Consider the following 22,730-nt stretch of genomic DNA (forward strand, 5'->3'; position numbering starts at 1 on the left):
TAACTTAAAAACCTTACAAGAACGAAATTTTTTCTTTCAAATACAAAAAAAATAGATTAAAAAAATAGAATCTTTCACAAAAGAAGACGTAAAGGACAAAAAACACGTTATTTATAATTTTTTAGTGATATTTTTTGAAAAAAGTAATTTGATTTATGGTATAATTTTTTAATTATATTCAAGACACACTTAAAATAATAAATAATAAATTAAATATTTTTAAAATAGTACATCTGAAAATACATATAATATAAATTTCTTTAGTAAAATTAAGTAAACATATCTAAAATAATAAAGAAGAAACAAATTATTTTGTAAACACATCTAAAATTATCAAAAATAATAAAAAAGATATATATAAAAATAACAATTATTATGTTTATTTAGCTATAATAGTTTTAAAGTTCTTATAAGAATAAAGTTTTTTTCTTATACAAACAAAAACATAGATTAAAAGATAAAATCTATTACCAGAGAAGTTAGGGAAAATAGAATATGTTATACATACACCCAAATTTTGGCAGAAGAGCACGGCGAGAAAGAACACTTTGATGAAGCTGACGGAGGAGCGTGGTGAAGATGGGAGGAGCACGAAATGAAAAAAGAGCGCAGTACGAGAGGGGAGCACAGCAATGGAAGAGCAGCGTGAGGCGTTACAGATCTAGGTTTTACAGAATAAAAGGTTTTACATCTGTGTTTTGAGATATTTAAGAATTATTTTGAGATGTGTTAGGAATTTAAAATTTAAAAGATTTAATATTAAATTGTTGAATTTTAATTTACTTAAACTGTTTTTTGAATTTATATTTTAAATAAAAAATATTAAATCTCTTTATATATGTTTGTTTTAATTTTTTAAAATTAATATAATAATAAAAATTATTTAAAAGATAAATTTAAAAGATATGTAATCGTACTTGTATGTAATTATGTATCATGTTAAGAGAAACGTAAGATTATTTCTATTTTATTTGCATTACAAACACACAGATAAAACATATGATAAGAAGCGTAGCTAGCAATCTAAAACGACACAATCGAAACTGAAAATATCATGAAACTATTTTGGGACCCCAATTTCCAACAGAGACAAGACAATTGTTGTTGTAAGGTTACATCTTAGGTTGCATGGAGTACTTAAGTAGACCTGGAAAATGAACATTCACCAAATATTCCTTCCAATCAATACTTTTGGGATCCAAGTTAAATTTCCTCTCAACACTACCAACTCCTTTTATTGCCATTCGTAGTTTCTCCGTGTTCTTATCATCAAAGCTGTTGACAAATAAATAAAAACTATTGCATTTTTATATATACATCAATAACATAATTAGTTATTAGTTAGATATCGTATTGGGATACCTACATGCCCTCAAAGTGAAGATAAGGACGATACATGTTCATTATCCTCTTCAACCTTGATCCCTTAACACCGTAACAATCAAGGGGAAATTAAAATAAATTATTAGTTATAACATAAAATAAAAATTCAAAGTAAATACAAACTGCTAACTTAATTTTTGAGCCCATACCTTGTAATGGGGAAATTCAAGATCTTCCGTATAATTGGGGTTGAATGTAAATTTTTCATATAAAGTCCCGGACTTTCCATAATTTTTTAGCCATGGATTTTTTGTAATATAAAGATGCATTATGTCTTGAATTTCTGAAAGTTTAATTGGATTTCTTAACGAAGTGCCAATATGGTAGATCAAATTGTTTGAAGTATTATTCTTAGAATGAACCAACATCGCTATGATCATTGAGTTTGTCACCATGTCTACTGGTATCTGCATCATCATTTCAATTCCATGATTTGATATTTTATGGTATATATAATTAAAAGTGACAGAAGAAAAATGAAACAATATAATACTTAAGGTAACATTTGGAAGAGAAACTGAAACTGAGAAATAAGGATTAAGAGACGGAGACTGAAATAAGTTTTAGTATTGTGTTTGGTATAAAATGAGAGACAGAAACTGAAATAAGAATGAAATTCTAATTTAATTTGCATAAAGTGTAGAGTTGGAATTAATTGAAATGAGAGTAGTTTAAGTATAAAATATCACTAAAATTTCAGTCTCCGTCAAAAAAATTTCAATCTATCTCCTAGTCTCCGTTCTAGTATCTCAAAACAAACGCTACCTAAGAGTTTCAAAAACTTATCCGCTTCAAACATCAAACTAATAATCTCCTCCAAAGACAATAAATAATTATGAAAAGTTAGAAACTAGCTTCACATCTTCATATCCGTTTAGTTTTGTGTGATATTTTAACCAAACGGATACAAAAAATTCAAAATAAAATCGATCTATTATTTAAAGAGTGAGACTCACCAGGTCTGCAGTTATCTTTGGATTACCAACAAAACTGGTTATTGCTCCTTTGAAATACTCAACAAACACATAGTCTATAGTTCTGCAATATAATAATCACAAAATTATATCATTTAGCTACTGAAATAATCATCTATTCATAGGATGGATCGGAATATATATAGTTCCATTTAAAAAAATGTCTAGATGTATGTTAATTAAATTCAGTGGCTATTTACCTAACATCTTCAATCCAACCCGGAAAAGGTTCCGAAAGGGTGCCGATTATAACAGTAGGACGTGTGATGATCAGCGGTATATTTCCCTTCATGTTTGTCACAACCATTTCACCCATTGCTTTTGTAAATACATATGTATTTGGCCATCCATGCAAATTGGCCCTAGAATTTTTATAAACGTAACCAGAAAATTAGAGGGCTATATAAAGTAATTAAAAACACCATGGATCATCACTACAATCATTGCACGCTGAAATTAAGTTTTTAGGATTATTTATATCGGATAAGTTTCATATGTAATGTTACACATGGAATTTATACAAGAAAATTTTACCATATAGACTCTATATGTACAATTTACCTTATTGTTCCAAATTCTTTCATTATTGAGGTGATTGTTTCTTGATTGGCATTTTGTGATTGGAGTTCACTCAGTTTTTTCATAATCAACTGCTTTTCTAAGTTGATGTCTAATTCTGAAGAGCTTTTTAGCGTTTGGCCCATAAGGAATGGTTTCTCAGGTATTTGTCCTTTTGCTTCTCCACAAACATAAGCTGAATCCAAAATACAAATTTATCACATAACATTTCAGTTTTTCATGTGTTGTACGATTTTCAACTAGCTAGTAAGAGATTATATATGTATGTGTTATTATACGTATTCATAAAATTGAGAATATTACATACCGGTAGATACTTGAAGAAAAAATTCTATTTTATGACACATTTTAGCAAAGTTTATCGCATTATAAGCTCCCATTGTGTTTGTATCCATTGCAACATCAAATCTACACAAAATAAACAAGATAATAATAATGGTAATGTTAGAGAGGAAAAAAAATTTTAAAATTTATCTTATTTAATATTCATTCATTGTTGTAATAATTAATAAATATTAAATAAAATAAATTTTGACTATTTTTTGTCGAGTAAAGTATCGTTTTTTTTCTAATGTTTTGGGGTAAGTCCCAAAGTTATCCATAACGTCCTATTTAAGTCTCTAACATTTCAAAATTGGCTCAATGTTGTCCTGCCGTTAGAGATCCGTTAACAGAATTGACGGCAGGACAAAATTGAGACGATTTTGAAACGTTAGGGATTTAAATAGGACGAAAACGTTATGAAAAAAAACAATACATAAAAATAAATTTTAATTTAATTTTATCTTTCAATAATATCAATTTTTTACTATACATAATATTCAATTATTTTTTAATCACATCTAAATAAATTACACTTAATCACATTACTTTCATTTTAAATAAATTATTTTTTTTATAATTTTAAAGAATTTTGATACATTAGAGACAAAAGGTATAATTTATATTTTCAATAATATTAATTTTTTATTGTACATATTTTTTTTTGCCGGTTTATATACTAGTCATTCTACAAACATTTCATGATAACTAAAAATCTTTAAGAGTTAAATTATAAACAAATTAATTTATTTAAAATGAAAGTAATATGATTAAGTGTAATTTATTTAGATATGATTAAAAAATAATTGAATATTATGTCTAGTAAAAAATTGATATTATTGAAGGATAAAATTAAAATTTATTTATATGTATCCTTTTTGTCTCCAATGTTTTCGTCCTATTTAAGTCCCTATCATTTCAAAATCGTCTCAATTTTGTCACGCCGTCAATTCTGTTAACGGATCCCTAAGGGTAGGACAACATTGAATTAATTTTGAAACGTTAGGGACAACTTTGAGACTTACCCCAAACGTTGAGAACAAAAATGATACTTTACTCTTTTTTATTTAATATTTTTTCATTATTAAACATTTTAAAATAACTAAATAAATAAACACAATGGTAATAATAGATGAAAAAAACAGTCAAAATTTATGTTATTTAAATAATTAATAAATATTAAATAAAGAAAATTCTGATCGTTTTTGGCTCCTTAAATTTTATTACATTAAATGAAATCTCATTGTACGTTGTTTTTCACCTTTCATCAAGTCTTGTAGTTGCGGCACTGTGCACTATAATATCAATCTCTTCCAACATCTCTTCAATGAGGATTTGGTCTTTGATTCCAAAATTGTGAAGAGACACATCACCTGCTACTGCCACCACTTTCTCGGATAAAAAGGAACTGAATTTTTCACCCCACTTATCTCTTTGTATTTTGAACAATTTCTTCCCAAAGACCTACATACATGCGAATGGTAATGCTTTCTCAAAAAATAGTGTATGATACCTCTTGTATAGTATAATAAAATTTTTATACATTTATATGCTAAATTAAATATTCAAGTTTTAATATCTGTGATATTATTTAAAATTTTTATTATTACATAAATCCATATAGTTAGAGATATAGTCTAATATGTATATTGATTTTAAAATAAAGCTAGAATGTGATCAGCAATTTTTTAGTATATATAGGAAATAATAAGGGACATTGTTTATTATTTACATTATCATATATATTGCACCAAAATATTTTGTCACCTCATGGTGCAAGCGATGAGAGACAGATTCAGTATCGGTAGCTCTTAAAAGAAGGTAAAGTTTTTTTATATTTGGTTGACACCTTAGTATCTTCTCTACAAAAACTGCAATAATCCATAACAATTAATAATTAATTAAAAGCATATAAAATTAAACGTATTAGTAATTAGACTCCAAAACAACTTGCATTGTTTTACAACATATAATATATGACTACCTTTCGCGAGGAAGCCAGTGGCACCAGTGACTAGAATGGTCTTATTCTCAAGGAAATGCAATACACTTTCCAACTCCATTTGAGATAATTAAGTAGTTCTTCTTATGATGAGAAGGAGAACTTTCAAAGCAGAGGAACTATGAGAGATGTAATGAAAATAATGAACCAAAATAAAGTGTTAGACTATAGACAATATGATTACATCCATGTCCATATAAGGTTTGTTTTGCTTTACTTCTTTTATTGCACGGTGCTAATATATATATGCCTTCTATTTTTTGGGGAAGCCAAGCACCTCACATTTCACCTACCCATCTAACAAAATATATCTTCAACTACTCATTCTAATTCATTCAACAAATTTCAACATAATTATTTAACCAAAAATTTTTCCATTGTTTGACATAATTATTAACAAAATCAAAGCCAAATATGTTGTGTTTGGAGATAACACTCTCATTTATCAATTTCTGTGAAATTGAAAATTCGGATATAATCATTTGTATCTTGTGTTTGTCATGATTTGAACTGTGATGACACCATCTACTGTTCTTTCTATATTTAGCAATGGATTTTGGTAGAGATAGCACCAAGTCAGGAAAATCAGATTGAAAGAGAGAAAGTTAGTTAGGAAGATATTCTGCTTTGGTTCTGTTCTCAACAGAATTTATTTACTTTGGTGTATATATATCAGCTAGAGTACACTTAGGCAATACAAAAATAAAGAGGTGTAACCAGCATTCTGAAATAACACTAAGGCGATTCGAAATTTCAAATTTAATTCCTGCAATCACCAAATCCTAACAAAAGGGACGAGTGTTGTTGTAAGGTTACATCTTTGGTTGCATAGTATACTTAATTAGACCTGGGAAATGAACATTCATCAAGTAGTCCTTCCAATCAATGCTCTTAGGATCAAAGTTATATATTCCTTATCCATATTGCCAACTCCTTTTATTGCTATTCGCAACTTCTCTGTGTTCTCATCATCAAAACTGTTAAGAATATATTATATACAAATCAATGTAATGAATTCCATATATACAGTATTTCCAACACACATATAGTAAAAACTCAGGTACAGTCAATTTTATGTGAAGTTGATAGTTGAAAACCGTTAAATAATTTGATTGATTTGACTAAATTTTCATCTAATGGCTCTCCATTATCAACTTTACGTAAAATTGACTGCACTTGAATTTCCACCTTATTGAATATGTAGCATAGGGTACGTACATGCCCTCGAGACCATAAGGCCTATAAAGATTCATTATCCTCTTCAAAGCCTTGATACCGTAAAGGGGGACAATAATTAAGTATTATCAGTAAAGAATAGAAAATTATGATTCAATATGGATAAACATTTTGGAAATATAAACCATAGTTAACTTATTTGAACCAATACCTTGGTTTGGTGAAATTCATGATCTTCAGTAATTCTTGGGTTGAATAATAGTTTTTCACATAAAGCCCCTGACTTTTCATAATTTCTTAGCCAGGGATTGCTTGTAATATAAAGATACATTATTTCTTGAATATCCCACAATTTAATTGGATTTCTTAGGGAAGTACCAATATGGTAGCAGATGAAATTGTTGGAAAGATTACACTTAGAATGAACCAACAGCGCTATGATCATTGAGTTTATCACCATGTCTGCTGGTACCTGCACCATCCATCATTTCATTCATTTGATATCTTATTTTAAAAAATTAATTATCAAGTAAGCGAAGCAAAATGTAATATTAAGAGTTCAAAACTCTAATAACCTACTCCAAATAAAAATTTTAACTTCATAAATACAAGTTTAATTTTTGTTTGTGTGAGTCTGTGAGATATATATAAAACATCCGAAAATAAAAAATTCAAAGTAAAAATTATTTGAAGAATACAGTGAGACTCACCATGTCCATAGTTTTATTTGGATCACCAACAAAACTAGTTATTGCTCCTTTGAAATACTCAACGAACACAAAGTCTATAGTTCTGTAGTCACAAAAAATTATATCATTTAATTACTCAAATAATTATAATATTATATATTACACACACGCACATATGTGATAATTAAATTGAGTGATTATTTACCTAACACCTTCAATCCAACCCGGAAAAGGTTCTGAATGAGTGCCGATGACAGCAGTAGGACGTGAGATGATCAATGGTATATTTCGCTTCATGTTCATCACAAGCATTTCTCCCATGGCTTTTGTAAATGTATGCGTGTTTGGCCATCCATACATATTTGCCCTAGAATTTTCATAAACATAACCAGAAAATTAAGGGACTATAAGGCTATATTTATTTACAGTAACATGATACTGAGATAGAAAAACAATATCATAGTATTTATCACTAAACAGAATATAAAAATACTAAATTATGTGTCTCTATTCTTTATATCTTATTTTCAGTGTATTGTTTTATTCTGTTTTTACAGAAATAAACATAGCCTTAAAAGAATATAGTATGCATGGATCATCAATATAATCGTTGCATGCAGAACTCAAATTTTCAGGATTTGTATATATAATTATGATTTACCTTATTGCTCCAAATTCTTTCATTATTGAGGTGATTGTTTCTTCATTGGCATTTTGTGCTTGGAGTTCACTAAGTTTTTCCTCAATCAACTGCTTTTCTAAGTTGATGTCCAATTCTGATGAGCTTTTAAGTGTTTGGCCCAGGCGAAATGGTTCCTCAGATATTAATCCATTTGCTCCTCCACAAACATAAGCTGAATCCAAAATATAAATTTATCAAAATTTTTTTCTTTTTAAGGTTAGAATTTGATGAATAGCGAGCTTAGCTTACTAGATAGCTAGGGCCTAGGTGGCTAAGCATTACGTGAAGGGAGAGAATATTGCATGTAAATCAAACATATCGTAAATATTTAGAGCTTTTATGATAATTATGATTGTAGTCAACAAAAAAAAATTATGATTATGATATTTATGGTACCGTGGTTATACTTTTTACTATTTTAAGCATATAACCATAATTTTTTGTTAGGCCACATTTTTCTTTTAAATAAAAATCGTTATTTGATTTTTGTATCAAAAGTTTTAAAGTCTTTAATGAAAATAATTGTAAAATTAAGATTTCGTGCAAAATTAGTTTTTATTGCCTTTTTAAAAAATTCCGTATCATTAGAATAGTATTAGTTAAAATTAGATCATGAAATTAAATTTAGGGAATTTTTAATTTTTTATCTCCCCAAGTTTTAATGCTTTTTTGTTGAAAATAACATTTATGTCTGGTAGGATTTTCAACTATCTAGTAGAGGCTTCACATATTTATAAAATTGAGATATTACATACCGGTTCATACGTGAAGAAAAACTTCTATTCTATGACACATTTTAGCAAAGTTTATAGCGTTAAAAGCTCCCATTGTATTTATATCCATTGCAACATCAAATCTGTAAAAAATAAACAAGATAACAATAACCAAATAAATAAAGCTATATAGCGGCTTATTAATTATAATGGATACTCGAATGAAAATTGTATAATTATCTTTATGTAAAGATGCTTTTTTCAGTTATTAGATAGTTTATAGATTTTGATTTTGATATATTATAAAAATATTATTTTTATTTAAAATATAACTAAATGAAAAAATAAATTTTTAAATAAATATCTTAATATTTTTATAAAAAATATTTTTAGTATTTTTATTGAACTAAGTGTCATTACTTATTATTATTATTGCTTGCATTAATGAAATCTTATTGTACATCATTTTTCACCTTTCATCAAGTGTAGTAGTTCCGGCAGTATGCACTATAATATCAATCGCATCCAACATCTCTTCAATGAGGATTTGGTCTTTGATTCCGAAATTGTGAAGAGAAACATCACCTGCAACTGCCACCACTTTGTCGGCTAAAAAAGAGCTGAATTTTTCACCACACTTATCCTTTAATTGCATTTTGAACAATTTCTTCTCAAAGACCTACGTACATAGATATAATAAATATGTCGATATAAATTTGTTTAATTTTGTCCAATAGTGGATCTATATAGTTAGAGATTATGGTTCTAAAGAATTTGTTAATAGTAAACGCAAAATATATATGACAATAAAATCATTTTTATAATAATTTAATATAATAAGAACAAAATATGTTTTGTTTTCATTCCTAAGCAGTATATAATAGTTTCACCGTAATTAAGATTTCTTCACCATAATTAAGACTTCGATTCACTATGCAGACCAGTTGTGTTGTAGATGAAAAATTTGTCCCAAAAGTGAGAATTATTTTTAAGACCCTAGAAGAAGCTAGAAAGTTCTACAAATATTATTCCAAACTTGCTGGTTTTTTCACCAAAATCAAAAACACGACTCAGGACGGAGACAAGATTAAGAATCAACTAATTGTATGCTCTAGAGAGGGGAGATGGAAATCAAAGATATCTTCAACTTTGAAGACAAACCCTTCAGCTGGGTTAAATTGTTCGGCCAGAATTTATGTACAGATAATAAAGGATGTTGGTCTTTGGACAATTTCCAAAGTTATTTTGAATCACTCACATCCTTGTTGTCCAGACCAGGCTGAAATGCTCAAACAACACAGGGAGCTTAGTATGTTCGTGCGTCACACCATTGAAACCCACGAGGAAGCCGGAATCAGACCGAGCAAAACTTACCAATCATTTGTTGCAGCAGCTGGCAGCCACTGTGAACTAGCTTTTACAGAAAAAGACGTAAGGAATTACATCACAAGGGAAGTACGAAATATTTTCGAAGAAGACGATGCCAAAGAATTTGGGAAGTACCTAGTTAGAATAAAAGAGAAGAACCTTTCTTCTTTGAGCTCAACCTTGAAGGTGATCACTGCATTAAACATGCATTCTGGGCTGATGCAAGAAACAGGGCTGCATTTGATTATTTCGGAGACGTGATTTCATTTGACACCACCTATAACACAAACAGGTATTCAGTTCATTCAAAAATATATTTGATGTTCAGTGAGTGTATATATTTTGGTTCACCACCGTGTGCTTGTTATTTATGCAGGTACAATTTGGTTTTAGGTTCTTTTATTGGCGTGAATCACCACGGCCAGTCGACACTTCTTGGATGCGCACTGATGAAAAATGAGGACATCCAATCATTCAAATAGCTATTTGAGTGTTGACTACGTTGCATGGGAGGGAAGGCACCAAAAGGTATTCTTACCGATCAATGCGCGTCAATTCAAAGGGCAATTGAGTTATGCATGCCAACAACAATTCACCGCTGGTGTATCTGGCACATCATGAAGAAGATCCCAAGCAAACTAAATAGCTACAAGGGACACATTGATATTGAACAAGAGATGAGCCATGTTGTTTGGAACTCGCACACAAAAGACGAATTTGACAGAAACTGAAACGATTTCCTCACAAAGTATGGTCTCGGAGGCAACAAGTGGCTTTCAGGTAATTGAGATTTCAATTCGAGTTATTTTTATGCTCTTATCTTTTTTTCCCAAAAGCATGCATTATTTTTTGGTTCACCATACCTTATAGTTTCGGTTTGGTTTGCAGAGCTGTACGAGGATCGGCATATATGGATTTCGGTTTACTTGGATCACCACTTTTGGACCGGGATGAGAAGTACGCAAAGGAGCGAGAATATGCATTCATTTTTCAACAAGTTTATCACACGAAATAGCTCCTTGAGACAATTCATGAAGCAATACGACAATTTCCTAGCAAGCAGAGAGCAAGCAGAGAGAGAATTTGATGCTGCAGATTTTCACATCGTGATACCATGCACAACAAAATCAGCAATAGAGGCACAGTTTCAGCGTGTATATACCCATGAGAAGTTTAGGGAAGTGCAAGCTCAATTTAGAGGTAAAGTGAATTGTATCACAAGATCAATGCATTTCACTCTAGGTTTCACAACATATGAAGTCATAGAGCAGGTTTCCAACTCCACATTCAACAAGTTTGTCGTCACCTATGACACAGTATCACAAGATGTAAAGTGTCATTGCTTGCTTTTTGAGTCTAGGGGCATATTATGCCACCATTCCCTAAGCGTTCTAAGCTTTGAGCCAGTGGATAACGTGGCACCGAAATACATATTGGAACGCTGGAGTAAGAACAGAAAGAGGAGGCATAGACACATCAAGAGCAGCCAAGATGAACTTGTACTAGAGCCAAGAAGTAAGAGATTTAATGAATTAGTGTTTCGGTCACACAATATATGTGAATTTGCATCCGAGTATGAAGAGTTGACTGGAATTTTGCACCGAGCATTTGACAAGGTCATGGCGGAGATGGAAGAATATCAAGAGAGAAGGAAAGGAAAAAGTTTGTTAACCCACGAAGAAACGACATTAAGCAATGTAAATGATCTTCAAAGCCCACCACGTATCAAAACAAGAGGTCGGCCCAAGAACAGACTTGGATCAAACCTGGTAAAAAAGACAAGATTCAGTCAAGCTCCATTCTTTACAATACACCAGATATGAATTATCCAAGACAAGATTTTACAAGTTTTAGTTTTTATTAATGTAAATTTTTGTTTACCCATGAGAAAATTTCGGTTCACCATGGTTATAGTAGGTTTAATTTCTAAATGTTGATAGTCTTTAATGAATAGTCACTCTTTTTGTGAAATTCTATATTGATATATGCAGTTTTTCGATTTGTATAGTGCATTAATTTGTAAGTTGAATAATAAGAATTTGTTTTTTGGTTCATGGTTCAGAGTTCAGAGTTTTGATAGTAGCATTCTTTTAAAATTAGATCTATGTTATGTTGAGATATGCACTTTTTCGGTTCACCAATTGCATTAATTTTGGTTCATTGTGTTTTTGGGGTTTAGGGTTTAGGGTTTAGGATTTAGGTTTTAGGGTTTTAGGAATTTAGGGTTTATGAGTTCAGGGTTTAATATTCAGGGTTCTGGTTTTAGTGTTTAGGTTTAGGGTTTAGGGATCAGTGTTTAGGGATTCAGTGTGTTTCTATCTTTTGGTTCGCCTAGTGTAGTAATTTTGGTTCACTGTGTTCTTTTGGAGTTCATAATGTATTAGTAATCACCCTGATTTCTTTCACTGTGAACCTGCAACAAAACAGTAGCCAGGCAGTTCCAACAGGTATATAACAAGACAATGAGTAATCCATCTTGAATCAGTAAATACATTAACATTAGATCCATACATTAATATTAACATTTACATTAATGTTGACATATATACATTCAAAAGAAGCAGTGTCTACTTTTTTAAACAAGTTGAACAAAATATTGTTAATTAGAACCATTTGAACTGCACTGGTTTTGAGATTCACTTGATGTTTTTGAATCCGTTGGAATAATTTTTTCTTTTTTCATGAGCCTCTTTTGTTTTGTTCTCTCTGCCAGCGTTATATTGTCAAATTCTGATTCTGATTTGGATTCCGAAAAAGATTCTTCTTCCGAAGAAGAATCCACAACAACAACTTTCTTTTCTTCTTTCTCCCTTTTTCTTTTCTCTTTCCCCTTTATTTGCTTTCTATATAGAAGTCCCTAAAATACAAAATTATTTACTTAGCAGAGTATTTGAAACAATGAAATACAAAAACAATCAGGTGAATCAAAATGACCACAAATACTTAACCGAATTCAATTCATGTGATGAATAATACGTGATAAATATTCAATTATCAAGAAAAATATTTCTGCATGCACAATGCTTCAAATCAACACATTATCATTGTGTCTGTTGCTTCCTTAGAAATCCGGTCTAGTATCATCTTCTTTGTCCAATAGGCCACCCATGGTGCCGGGGGAGCATCAAGTCCATCCAAGTGAGGGAACTTGGTTTCATGGAAGTAAATCAGCATCAATACAAAAACACAGCCCTCAAAGGACTGTTTCTTTCCCTTTCTCTTGTTTTCGATTCCCTTTCTCAAGAAGCTGAGCACATGACATACCCATCCCACTGTTGGATGTTGTCCGCACAAAAGATAGGCGGCTTATTGATCACGGAGGCCATGATTACCGTCGTCCACAGTAAGAAGCACTTCTGTATGAAGACGACAAAAGTCCTGCAGAATTTTTGCCGGTTCTTTGTTGCGGTTTTTTATAACCCACAAACTAACTGGATAGTGCACCAGGTCGTACCAAGTAATACCTTACGTGAGTAAGGGTCGATCCCACGAGAATTGATGGATTAAGCAACAATAGTGTTTGATAGGATTAGTTAGACAAATAAAAAATAGTGTTGGGAGTTCAAAGAGTATTAAACAGCAAATTTGGAATATTAAAGACAGGCAGATAAATAAGTTGGGAATAAAATATTGAGAAAACAGTTAAGGCTTCAGAGTTATCTATTTTTCCGGATTGATTTTTCTTACTAACTATTTTAATCATGCAAGATTTAATTCATGGCAAACTATATGTAACTAGACCCTAATTCCTTAGACCTTTCTAGTCTCCTCTAAAATTCATTAACTACCAATTCCTTGGTCAATTAATTCCAATTAGAGGGTGATGATCAATTTCTAGTTTATATGCCAAAAGAATCCTAATTATCCAAAAATAAGGGGATTATATGTCACGTATCCCGTTAAATACAAACAATTAGAAATTCAGTATAATATGTTTTCAAGCTGTTGTTCAAGTAAAGAGCTTTTCCAAGTTTTACAAGACTCAATTAGAACATGGGTCATACTTCTGTTCCACCCATATTCATAAAATAAAGAGCGAAAACAATGAAGGATTAGTTGCTCATGGTTCAGAGAAGAAAAATAAGGGTTCTGGTAAAATGTACTGTGTTCCCATCTGATGGCATCTAAATTCCTATTTATAACTAATCCTAATAAATTTAAAATCTAATTATCTAAAATTAAAAATAATATCTTTTCCTAAAAATAAGATTTTGAATTTAAATTCGAATTAATTAACAAGTCTTCAGCTAATGGGTGGGGACCACTTGATTTGTCCATTTTGCAGCTTCTAATCTGTGTTTTTTGGGCTGGAAACTGGGTCAAAACAGCCCGAAAATCGCCCCCAGCGTTTTTCTGCGTTTTCTGCACATGGCGCATGTCACGCGTACGCGTCGATGGTCTTTTCTGCGAGTCACATGGACACGTCGGTCATGCACACGCGTCGCTGAGAAAATCTTCAATTCACGCGTACGTGTCAGTCACACGCACGCGTCGCCATGGATACCTCCAAATCATGCGCACGCGTCAGGCATGCGTGTGCGTCGCTCCTCGCAGCCATCTCCTTTGATTCTTGTGCTGCAGAAACTCCATCAAATCCAGCTGAATGCTACCTAAAATAAACAAGATTGCACAAAACTCAAAATAGCATCTATAGTGGCTAAAATATAATTAATTCTTGATTAAACTCAACAAAATCCATGCAAATTCACTAGAAAAGGGTAGGAAAGATGCTCACGCATCATTCTCCTCCCCTTCAACACTCATATTTAGGATAGACTTTGTCAAAGTCGCCAACATAAGACATTTGAGGCTGTCAAATATTGCCTTGTCTTCCTCATTCAGTTTGTGATAGTCAAACTTTTTAGGAAAACGATCCCCTACAATATCTTAATAGCAACAAATGAGCCAAAAAGGTTCAGTTTAATTTTTTACATACCAATGAACTGAAATTAAAGGTAGCAATGAACCAAATTTAAAGGGAGCAATGAACCAAAATTTAAGTGAGCAATGAACCAAAAATAAGCAAGAAGTGGAAAGTGTATTACCGCCGTGGCTTATCCCCAGCGCAGCTGCTACCTTGGCAGGTGTTATGTATATTTTTTCATGGAGAGTTTTCAGGCAACCATGATACTCATCATAGCAATCAATCAATTCTCTTAAGAGGGCGTAAGATACCTTCATTTCTGGGACATGTGCCAGGACACCGAATCCCATTTCTTCAACTATAGCTTTCTTTTCTTGACTCATATTCTTGAACACTGTTGCTAAATGATAGTATTTCTCGATGCAAAAGAAGTACTGAACAGAGTAACAACCAATTTCAAAGCCCTAGTTACACTATCCACTGAACTGAATAAAAAGAACAACAAATTTCATTCCAAGCCCTAGTTATACTGTAAAAATACATTCACTCATAGTTCGACTTTCTAAACGAAGCAAATCAATCCAGGAAACCTAAAATGCAACCAGGAGAAATGCAACATTGCAAGATTTCAAGTGAACAGTAGTTTTCTCATACCTTTGGTAGTCTCTGTTGCTGTTTTTGTTCTTTTGTAGTTGTTTGTTGCCAAATTTTCTCGCTATTCTTCTACAGTAGTGGTTTTCACAGAGAACGTGACTGAAATTTGAGTGATTTTGAGAGAGATTTGAAGAGAAGGATATATTTTGTGCATTTTGAAGAAGAATTTTGTTTTTTTATAATGAAGCGCGTGGAAGTCACGTTTATTTTAGTGACATTGGATGCGGGTAAATTTATTTGGGCGTGGGTTAATTTGGGATTTAGGGTTTATGGGTTCAGGGTTCATTGTTTAGGGGTTCAGTGTGTTTCGACATTTCGGTTTGCCCTGTCTATTAATTTCGGTTCACCGCTTTCATGTTTGAGGGTTTAGGGTTCAGGATTAAGGTTTCAGGGTTCCAAGGGTTTAGGATTTAGGGTTTAGGGTTTAGGGTTTAGCATTTAGGGTTCATAGTTCAGTGTTCAGGGTTCAAGTTCAGAGTTCAGGGTTTGGGTTCAAGGTTTAGGGTTCAGGGTTTATAGTTTAGGGTTTAGGTTTTAGGTTTTAGGGTTTAGGGATTTAGTGTGTAGAGTTTCGGGTTTAGGGTTCAGGGTTTAGGGGTTCAATGTGTTTGAAAATTTTGGTTCACCCCGTGTATTAATTTCGGTTCACCTGTTTCATTGCTAAGGGTTTAGGGTTTATGATTAAGGGTTCAGGGTTTAGGGGTCTAGGGTTTAGGGTTCAGGGTTCTAAGGGTTTAGTGTTTAGGGTTTAGAGTTTAGCATTTAGGGTTCAGAGTTCAGTGTTCAGGGTTTAGGTTTAGAGTTCAGGGTTCGAGTTCAGGGTTTAGGGTTTAGGGTTTAGGGATTTATGGTTTATGGGTTCAGGGTTCATTGTTCAGTGTTTTAGGGTTTATGGTTTAGGGTTCAGGATTTAGCAGTTCTGTGTGTTTCTATATTTTCGGTTCGCCCAGTGTATTAGTTTTGGTTCACTGTGTTCTTTTGGATTATAAATGTATTCGTAAATACAGTGATTACAATCACTGAGAACCTGGAATAAAACGGAAGCCACATAGTTCCAACAGATATATAAATATTAACATTTGATACATTGATATTAAGAATAGATATATACATTAACATTGACATATATACATTTGAAAGAAGCATTGTTTGCATTGTTTGATACATACATTTACATATATACATTTAAAGTATGCATTTTTTTCTCTTTAAACAAGTTAAACAAAATATTGTTAATTATAACTAGTATATTCTATTTGCTATATAAATCCCCAGATGTGTATTTACAATAAGGGCTGGAGAGGAAAGCAGATGGCTTGGTGAGCTTATTGCTTCAGATTCCGAAATTACTTGGTCTCTCATTTTGTTCGTTTCATGTAACAGAAAATGTGGACCATATTGGTATCTGGAGTCATTAATTTCTTTCTGCATTTCAATTGAAATGAATTAGTTACATAAGAAATGAACCCAAAATGAAATAAGAACTATATTATTCAAAGCCCTAATCATACTGTAAAAATGCAATCACAATAACCCTACATCCTGAACACATTAAATATCAAGTAAATGAAAACCGCATTAAATAACAACAAATTTAATTCAAAGACCTAGTTATACTGTAAAAATGAAATCACAGTAACCCTAAACCTAAACAAATTAATAGGAGGCCAACGAACCGAAAAACATTCACTTGGTGAATCAAAATTATAAGAGCCACCGAACCGAAAAACATTCACTTGGTGAATCAAAATTATATGAGCTACCGAACCGAAACTTTTATATGTGGTGAATAAATGATCAATTTTCAATCAATAAGAATAGTATTTTCTGCATGGAAAACAACTATTGAGCAGAGTAACAACCAACTTCAAAGCTCTAGTAACAATATCAACTTAACTGAATGAAATAAGAAAAGAAAGAAGTTTATTAATTTAGAAAGTACTTACTTGTGTCCAAGCTTTATATTTATATCTCTTGCCGCTATTTATTTTTTGTGGATCTATTATTTCCAGCCATTTCATTACGAATATTCCACAATCATAGCTAAGCAAGAATTGAGTATAATACGATCATTAGTATATAAAATAAAACACATTAAAAATAGCACTATAGAAGAGAAAGATTCTTACCTTGTACGTTGACCATTCAATAGGATATACTCTGCTTCCTCTCCCAGTGCATCCTTTACTAAGGGTTCTGTCCCACCGTACACCCTCATCTGGGAAATTATTAAACTCTGAAAGAGATAGAAAAAGTAAATAAACAAAACCAACAACAATGAACCAAACTCCTCTCATGTACAGAATAATTTCAATAATTTACAAGAAAATAACTTACAACAAATTTGTTTATTTCCTTTCTCGAATCATGTATATTTTTTGGCTCCTTGTTAATAGGGTCAAAGACATAGAATTTCTTATTGTTTACATCAGCAATCCACATACAACCACCAATGCCCTCCATTGCAAATTAGGAAAAATAGTTGAAGTTTTGGAAAATTATAAAATATTTAAATGGAAACAATAGCAAACAAGAGAATTATCAAAGAATTTTAAATATTACAACTTACAAATGGATGGGATGCAAGTTTTCTTTTGTCAATAAACTGCCAGTGGTGGTCATACTGCTGAATATTAAAATTGACGACTTTTTTGTGGTCTTATCATAGTACTTGTTGCCATATGTTCCCACGATAAAATTCTGCAAAATGAACATTAGTTAAATCATATTTCACCAAACCGAACAAAAATCATATGCTGAATAAAATGTGAAAAACATTCAATCTTCAAGAGAAAAGTTTTCTTAATACAAAAGTACTCAAAAGAAGACATAAGAATCAGGTGAACCAATATTAACATTCTCATTGAACCGAAAAGTAATAAGCAGTGAATAAGAAATTTACTTACCACAATATCTGTCGGCACAATGTATATTTGTTCTTGATACCGCTTAGTTTTTATTTTGTTGAGAATCAAGCTGTGTATACTAACCACTTACAGGATGAAAATTTATGAGACATACTATATATGAGTGTTTAAAAAAAATCATTAATGTTAATGCAATTGGCAAAGGATTTTACCACGGCATGCACTTGTTCTTCGGGCTTTAGAGACATGAAATATTTTCTCAATCCCTCGTAGAGTCCCTCATGTTTCAAGACAAATAATGGTTCATATTCATTGGTACCATCTTTGGTTTGTGTTACATTTGTCATCCAATGATAACACTTTTCAATCAGCTCGTTCGTGATTTTTGTCTTTTTCTGCGGGGTTTTGTAAACTTCTGCCGCTGGTAAGGTTGGTTCTAAAGATGTTCCTTCAGCAAATTTTAATGTTGCTTCCACTCCAGCCTCTACCACCGCCTCTGCCAGGATGTCAAGCTGTGAATCACTCTCTTCAGAGGGTTGAGTTGGTTGAGATGCTGGTGGACTTATCTCAAGGCTAAAGGAAGGCCGTTCATCTTCCCTTTCCCTAGGTTCAACAGCTCTGCAGGGTGAGATATTTAACAATGATATTAAACAAAAAATGATATTTAATCAATATAGTGAACCGAAATCCAAACAAATAGTGAACCCAAATCCAAACTAACAGATGATATTAAACAAAAATGATATTAAAGAAAAGCAAGTAACATACCTGTCAAATGATGACAAGATTAGAGTTTCTTTTTCTAATTTCCATGCCAGTGGAGGTTCTTTGGATTGTTCTTCATCAGAAACTTGATAGACATCGGCATCTTTGAAAAACTATTCAATAATAGAGCTTGTAATAGACCCCGTAACACCCTACTTGTTGGGTTCTAGAGGGCAACTATAAGAAACAGAAGAGAGTCCAAAGACAACAACACATTGAAATCATTTCTGGTTTCAACCGAACCATAATTAAACCATGTATAAGCAGTAAACATTATCGATATTTATATAAGCAGTAAAACTTACACATCAATAGGTGTTTCTTGTTTGGATTGTTGCTCTGTTACTTCTTCATAGGGCTGTTCCAGAGGTCTGCTTCATTTAAACAGTAAACATTTCTATAATTATCCCAAACTATTATCATATTTAGCAATGATATTTAACAGAAATTACACTAATCATTATAGTGAACTGAAAACCAAACTTATACTGAACCAAAACCTAAATGTACATTGAACCGAAATTATATTAAACAAAAGTGATATTAAAGAATTTAATGCTTACACATTAAGAGGTGCTATGCTAATCATTTTAGTGAACTGAAAACTAAACCTATACTGAACCAAAACCCAAACTTACAGTGAACCAAAATTATATTAAACAAAAGTGATATTAAAGAATTTAATGTTTACACATTAACAGGTGCTTCTTTTTCTGATTCTTGTTGCACCGTTGGTTCTTGGGCTTGTTGTTCTTGTTCTTTTGCAAGGCTGTTGCATTAAATAGAAAATAGTTCAATAACAACCATTAAAATTAATAAAAAGAATTTTTATGTGAAACTTACTCTTCATTAGAAACTTCATACACATAGTCATCTTTCATTAAGTTTTCAATTACAGAACTCGTAAGAGATACTGTAACACCCTGCATTTTAGCTTCTTAAGGGCAACTGTAACAAGCAGAAGAGAGTCCAAAGATAAGAACATATTGAATTCATTTTTGGTTTCAACTGAACCATAATTAAACCATTTATAAGCAGTAAACATTGAACAAGATTCATGTGGTGAATAAATATTTATTAACTTACTCTTTATTAGATGTTTGTTGTGTTTCCTCTTGTGGAGGGACATAGATGAAGTCATCCTTCATTAACTCTTCCTGAACTGAACTTGGAAGAGATAATGCAAGAGGAGGTCTAAGGAATGTAAAAAAAAATAAAGTTAATGTTGAATAATTAGCATAATTAGAATTTGTTTTGAAAAATAGGAATTTGCACATTGAAACACTCACACTTCCAAAGGTTCAGAACGAATTTGTTGTTGAAACTTAACGATTTGTACTTCAGATTCAGGTGTAGCTCTAGTGACATTTAAACACAATTTCCTTTTGATTATTTAAACAAAAATTATTAACTTAATTTAAAAGAGTAACATAAATATTTTTAACTTACATTTGCGCAGTTTTAGACGTCTTTCTTGGGAAGATTTTCTTTTTTCTAAAATATTTGATTGGGGTTTCTGGGGTATTTTTCCTAAAAAAATAATAACTTAAAATTAGAAACCAAGATTAAAAGCAGAGGTCTAGAAAGACATTAAATTCATTTTTGGACAACCACTGAACCGAAAATACAATATGCAGTGAACCAATTTACTTGGTATTGCTTGCAGCATCTACAGAAGGTGTAGAGCTTCCTTGTGTCTCTAAGACTTGCTTACTATCAATATTTACAGTCGGCACCCTAAGCAATATAAATAAATATTAGTAATTGAATTTAGAGGAATTAGAAAAGGTTGTAGCAAAAGTAAGCCAAGTAAGAAAAAGAATTCGGGAATAATAAACTGAATCTTACGTTTGAGAGAAATCATTTTGTCCCTGTGGAGAGTCAAATTGATCCGGAGCAATGTTTGTTGATTGAGCTCCATCATTTCTTTTCTTTGGTCTTTTCTCCATTATTATCTCCAATGCTTGTTTTCTTTTTTCGGCAGCATTGTCTTTTTCTTGTTCAGTTCTGAAAGTTCATAAAATAAGTATCAAGAAACCTAAAATCTAAGTATCAGTAAAAGAAGATATGATTCGAGAAACTTACTCCTTCTTAGGTTGGGTTAGTGTTTTTGCCGCTCTTTCTAGTTGTTTTCTTCTTTTTATTATGGGTGTTTTCTCAGTTTCATTTTCTCTGTAAAACAGATAAACACATTGAATTTATACCGAAGACAAGACACTAACGATGAAGTCAACCAAACCTAAAGATAACACCGAACTGAAATAAGTTAAACTGCTAAACCGAAACATAGAAGCCCACCGAACCGAAAATAGATATATATGCAATTAACAAATATACTTACTCGTTTCCAGATTCGCTGTGCTCTCTGAATCTATAGGCACAGGTTTTGTTTTTTGTTTTTTTTAACCACCTTCAATGGTTATTTTTTTTGTTGTGTTTTTTTTCTTCTTTGCAATACATAAGAACAAGTGCATAAGAACAAATTTAAGCAAATACAAATTAAATGAAATTGATATGAAAATTAAACTTACTGGATTTCGGATTCAGATTTGGAAAGTCTTTCCTCTTTTGAAGAAGAATCCGTCCCAATATTTTTTTATTTTCTTTTCTTTTTCTTTTTTCTCCAAGTTACTTTTTTTCTTTTTTTTGTTGCTTTTTGTATAAAAGTCCTTAAAACAGAAACAAGTTCTCAATTAATTAATCATCAAAATAACAAATTAACAATTAGGTGAACCAATAAAGTAATCCTACCGAACCGAAAAACATTCATATGGTTACCCAAAAACATTCATATCGCAAAAAATAATTAACAACTATTTATTCATTAAGAAAAATGTTTCTTAATGCAGAAACATTCAAATGAACAAAACTAACAATTGCAAGTAGGACAAATAATTTAATTATAACCTAAAAGCATTTTAAAGCAAATTTTTCGGGGAATTTTAGTATAGTACTTACCAATGGTTGTGTTGTTTCGGATGAAATCTGTTCAATGATCTTTTCCCTTGTCTAATAGGCCACCCATGGTGCAGGGGGGATCAGGTGCAAATGGGCGGGAGAACTTTGTTTCATGAAAGTATATCATCATTAATACAAAAATACAGCCATCAATAGACTGTTTGTTCCCCTCTCTCTTGTTTTCAACTCCTTTCATTAAGAAGTTAAGAACATGCTTTACCCAATCTCATTCCCTAATGTTATCCACATGAAAGATCGATGGCTTGTGGATTGGGGAGGCCACACTTACCGTTGTGGGGAGCAAGAAGCACTTTTTTATGAAGACAACAAAAGTCCTCTTGAATTTTTTCTGGTTCTCCTCCCCTTCTACACTCATATCCAGCACATTCCTTGCCAAAGTTGCCAAGGAAATATTTTTGACGCTGTCAAATATTTCCTTCTTTACTGGATTCAGCTTGCTGTAATCAACCTTTTCAGGAAAAAGATTCCCTACAATATTTTATTAGCAAAAATAAGACAAAAATGGCCAGTTTAATTATCTGAATACCAATGAACTGAAAATAAGAAGTAAGTGGAAAATATATTACCTCCATTGTTTATGCCGAGGGCAGCTGCTACCTTCCGAGGAGTTATGTTTATTGTCCCCTGTAGAGTTTTCAGGCATCCTCTCTCTATATCAAACCGATCAAGCAATTCTACCAACAGTGTATTGGAAACGTTCATTTCTGGCACATG

The 22,730-nt window shown here is 31.9% G+C and overlaps 2 protein-coding genes across 2 annotated transcripts; both read right to left on the reverse strand.

Annotated features, from left to right (window-relative positions):
- Positions 1 to 1,112: 1,112 nt before the first annotated feature.
- LOC107461900 (probable fatty acyl-CoA reductase 4) lies at positions 1,113 to 5,320 on the reverse strand. Its single transcript, XM_016080460.3, has 10 exons — positions 5,242 to 5,320; positions 5,025 to 5,128; positions 4,519 to 4,721; positions 3,244 to 3,344; positions 2,919 to 3,111; positions 2,558 to 2,719; positions 2,340 to 2,421; positions 1,533 to 1,790; positions 1,367 to 1,425; positions 1,113 to 1,275 (listed from the first exon to the last, which is right to left on the reverse strand). The coding sequence occupies exons 1-10, from the start codon at positions 5,318 to 5,320 to the stop codon at positions 1,113 to 1,115; spliced, it is 1,404 nt and encodes a 467-aa protein (XP_015935946.1).
- Positions 5,321 to 6,124: 804 nt separating this feature from the next.
- Positions 6,125 to 9,174, reverse strand: LOC107461784 (probable fatty acyl-CoA reductase 4). The gene is made up of 8 exons (XM_016080343.1): positions 8,993 to 9,174; positions 8,598 to 8,662; positions 7,786 to 7,978; positions 7,330 to 7,491; positions 7,146 to 7,227; positions 6,647 to 6,907; positions 6,448 to 6,527; positions 6,125 to 6,236 (listed from the first exon to the last, which is right to left on the reverse strand). Exons 1-8 carry the CDS (start codon positions 9,172 to 9,174, stop codon positions 6,125 to 6,127), a joined length of 1,137 nt encoding a protein of 378 aa, XP_015935829.1.
- Between the last annotated feature and the right edge of the window lie 13,556 nt (positions 9,175 to 22,730).

This window comes from Arachis duranensis, chromosome 8, assembly GCF_000817695.3.
Source record: "Arachis duranensis cultivar V14167 chromosome 8, aradu.V14167.gnm2.J7QH, whole genome shotgun sequence".
NCBI classification, from domain to species: Eukaryota; Viridiplantae; Streptophyta; class Magnoliopsida; order Fabales; family Fabaceae; genus Arachis; species Arachis duranensis.

Coding starts and splice junctions, on each gene's coding strand:
- LOC107461900 (XM_016080460.3), bottom strand. CDS start 5,320: ATGGAGTTGGAAAGTGTATTGCATTTCCTTGAGAATAAGACCATTCTA. Junction 3,112..3,243: donor TTTTCTTCAAGTATCTACCG/GTATGTAATATT, acceptor TTTTGGATTCAG/CTTATGTTTGTGGAGAAGCA. Junction 2,720..2,918: donor AAAGAATTTGGAACAATAAG/GTAAATTGTACA, acceptor TAAAAATTCTAG/GGCCAATTTGCATGGATGGC.
- LOC107461784 (XM_016080343.1), bottom strand. CDS start 9,174: ATGCAATTAAAGGATAAGTGTGGTGAAAAATTCAGCTCTTTTTTAGCC. Junction 6,528..6,646: donor ATGAATTTCACCAAACCAAG/GTATTGGTTCAA, acceptor TACGGTATCAAG/GCTTTGAAGAGGATAATGAA. Junction 6,237..6,447: donor TATGCTACATATTCAATAAG/GTGGAAATTCAA, acceptor TATTCTTAACAG/TTTTGATGATGAGAACACAG.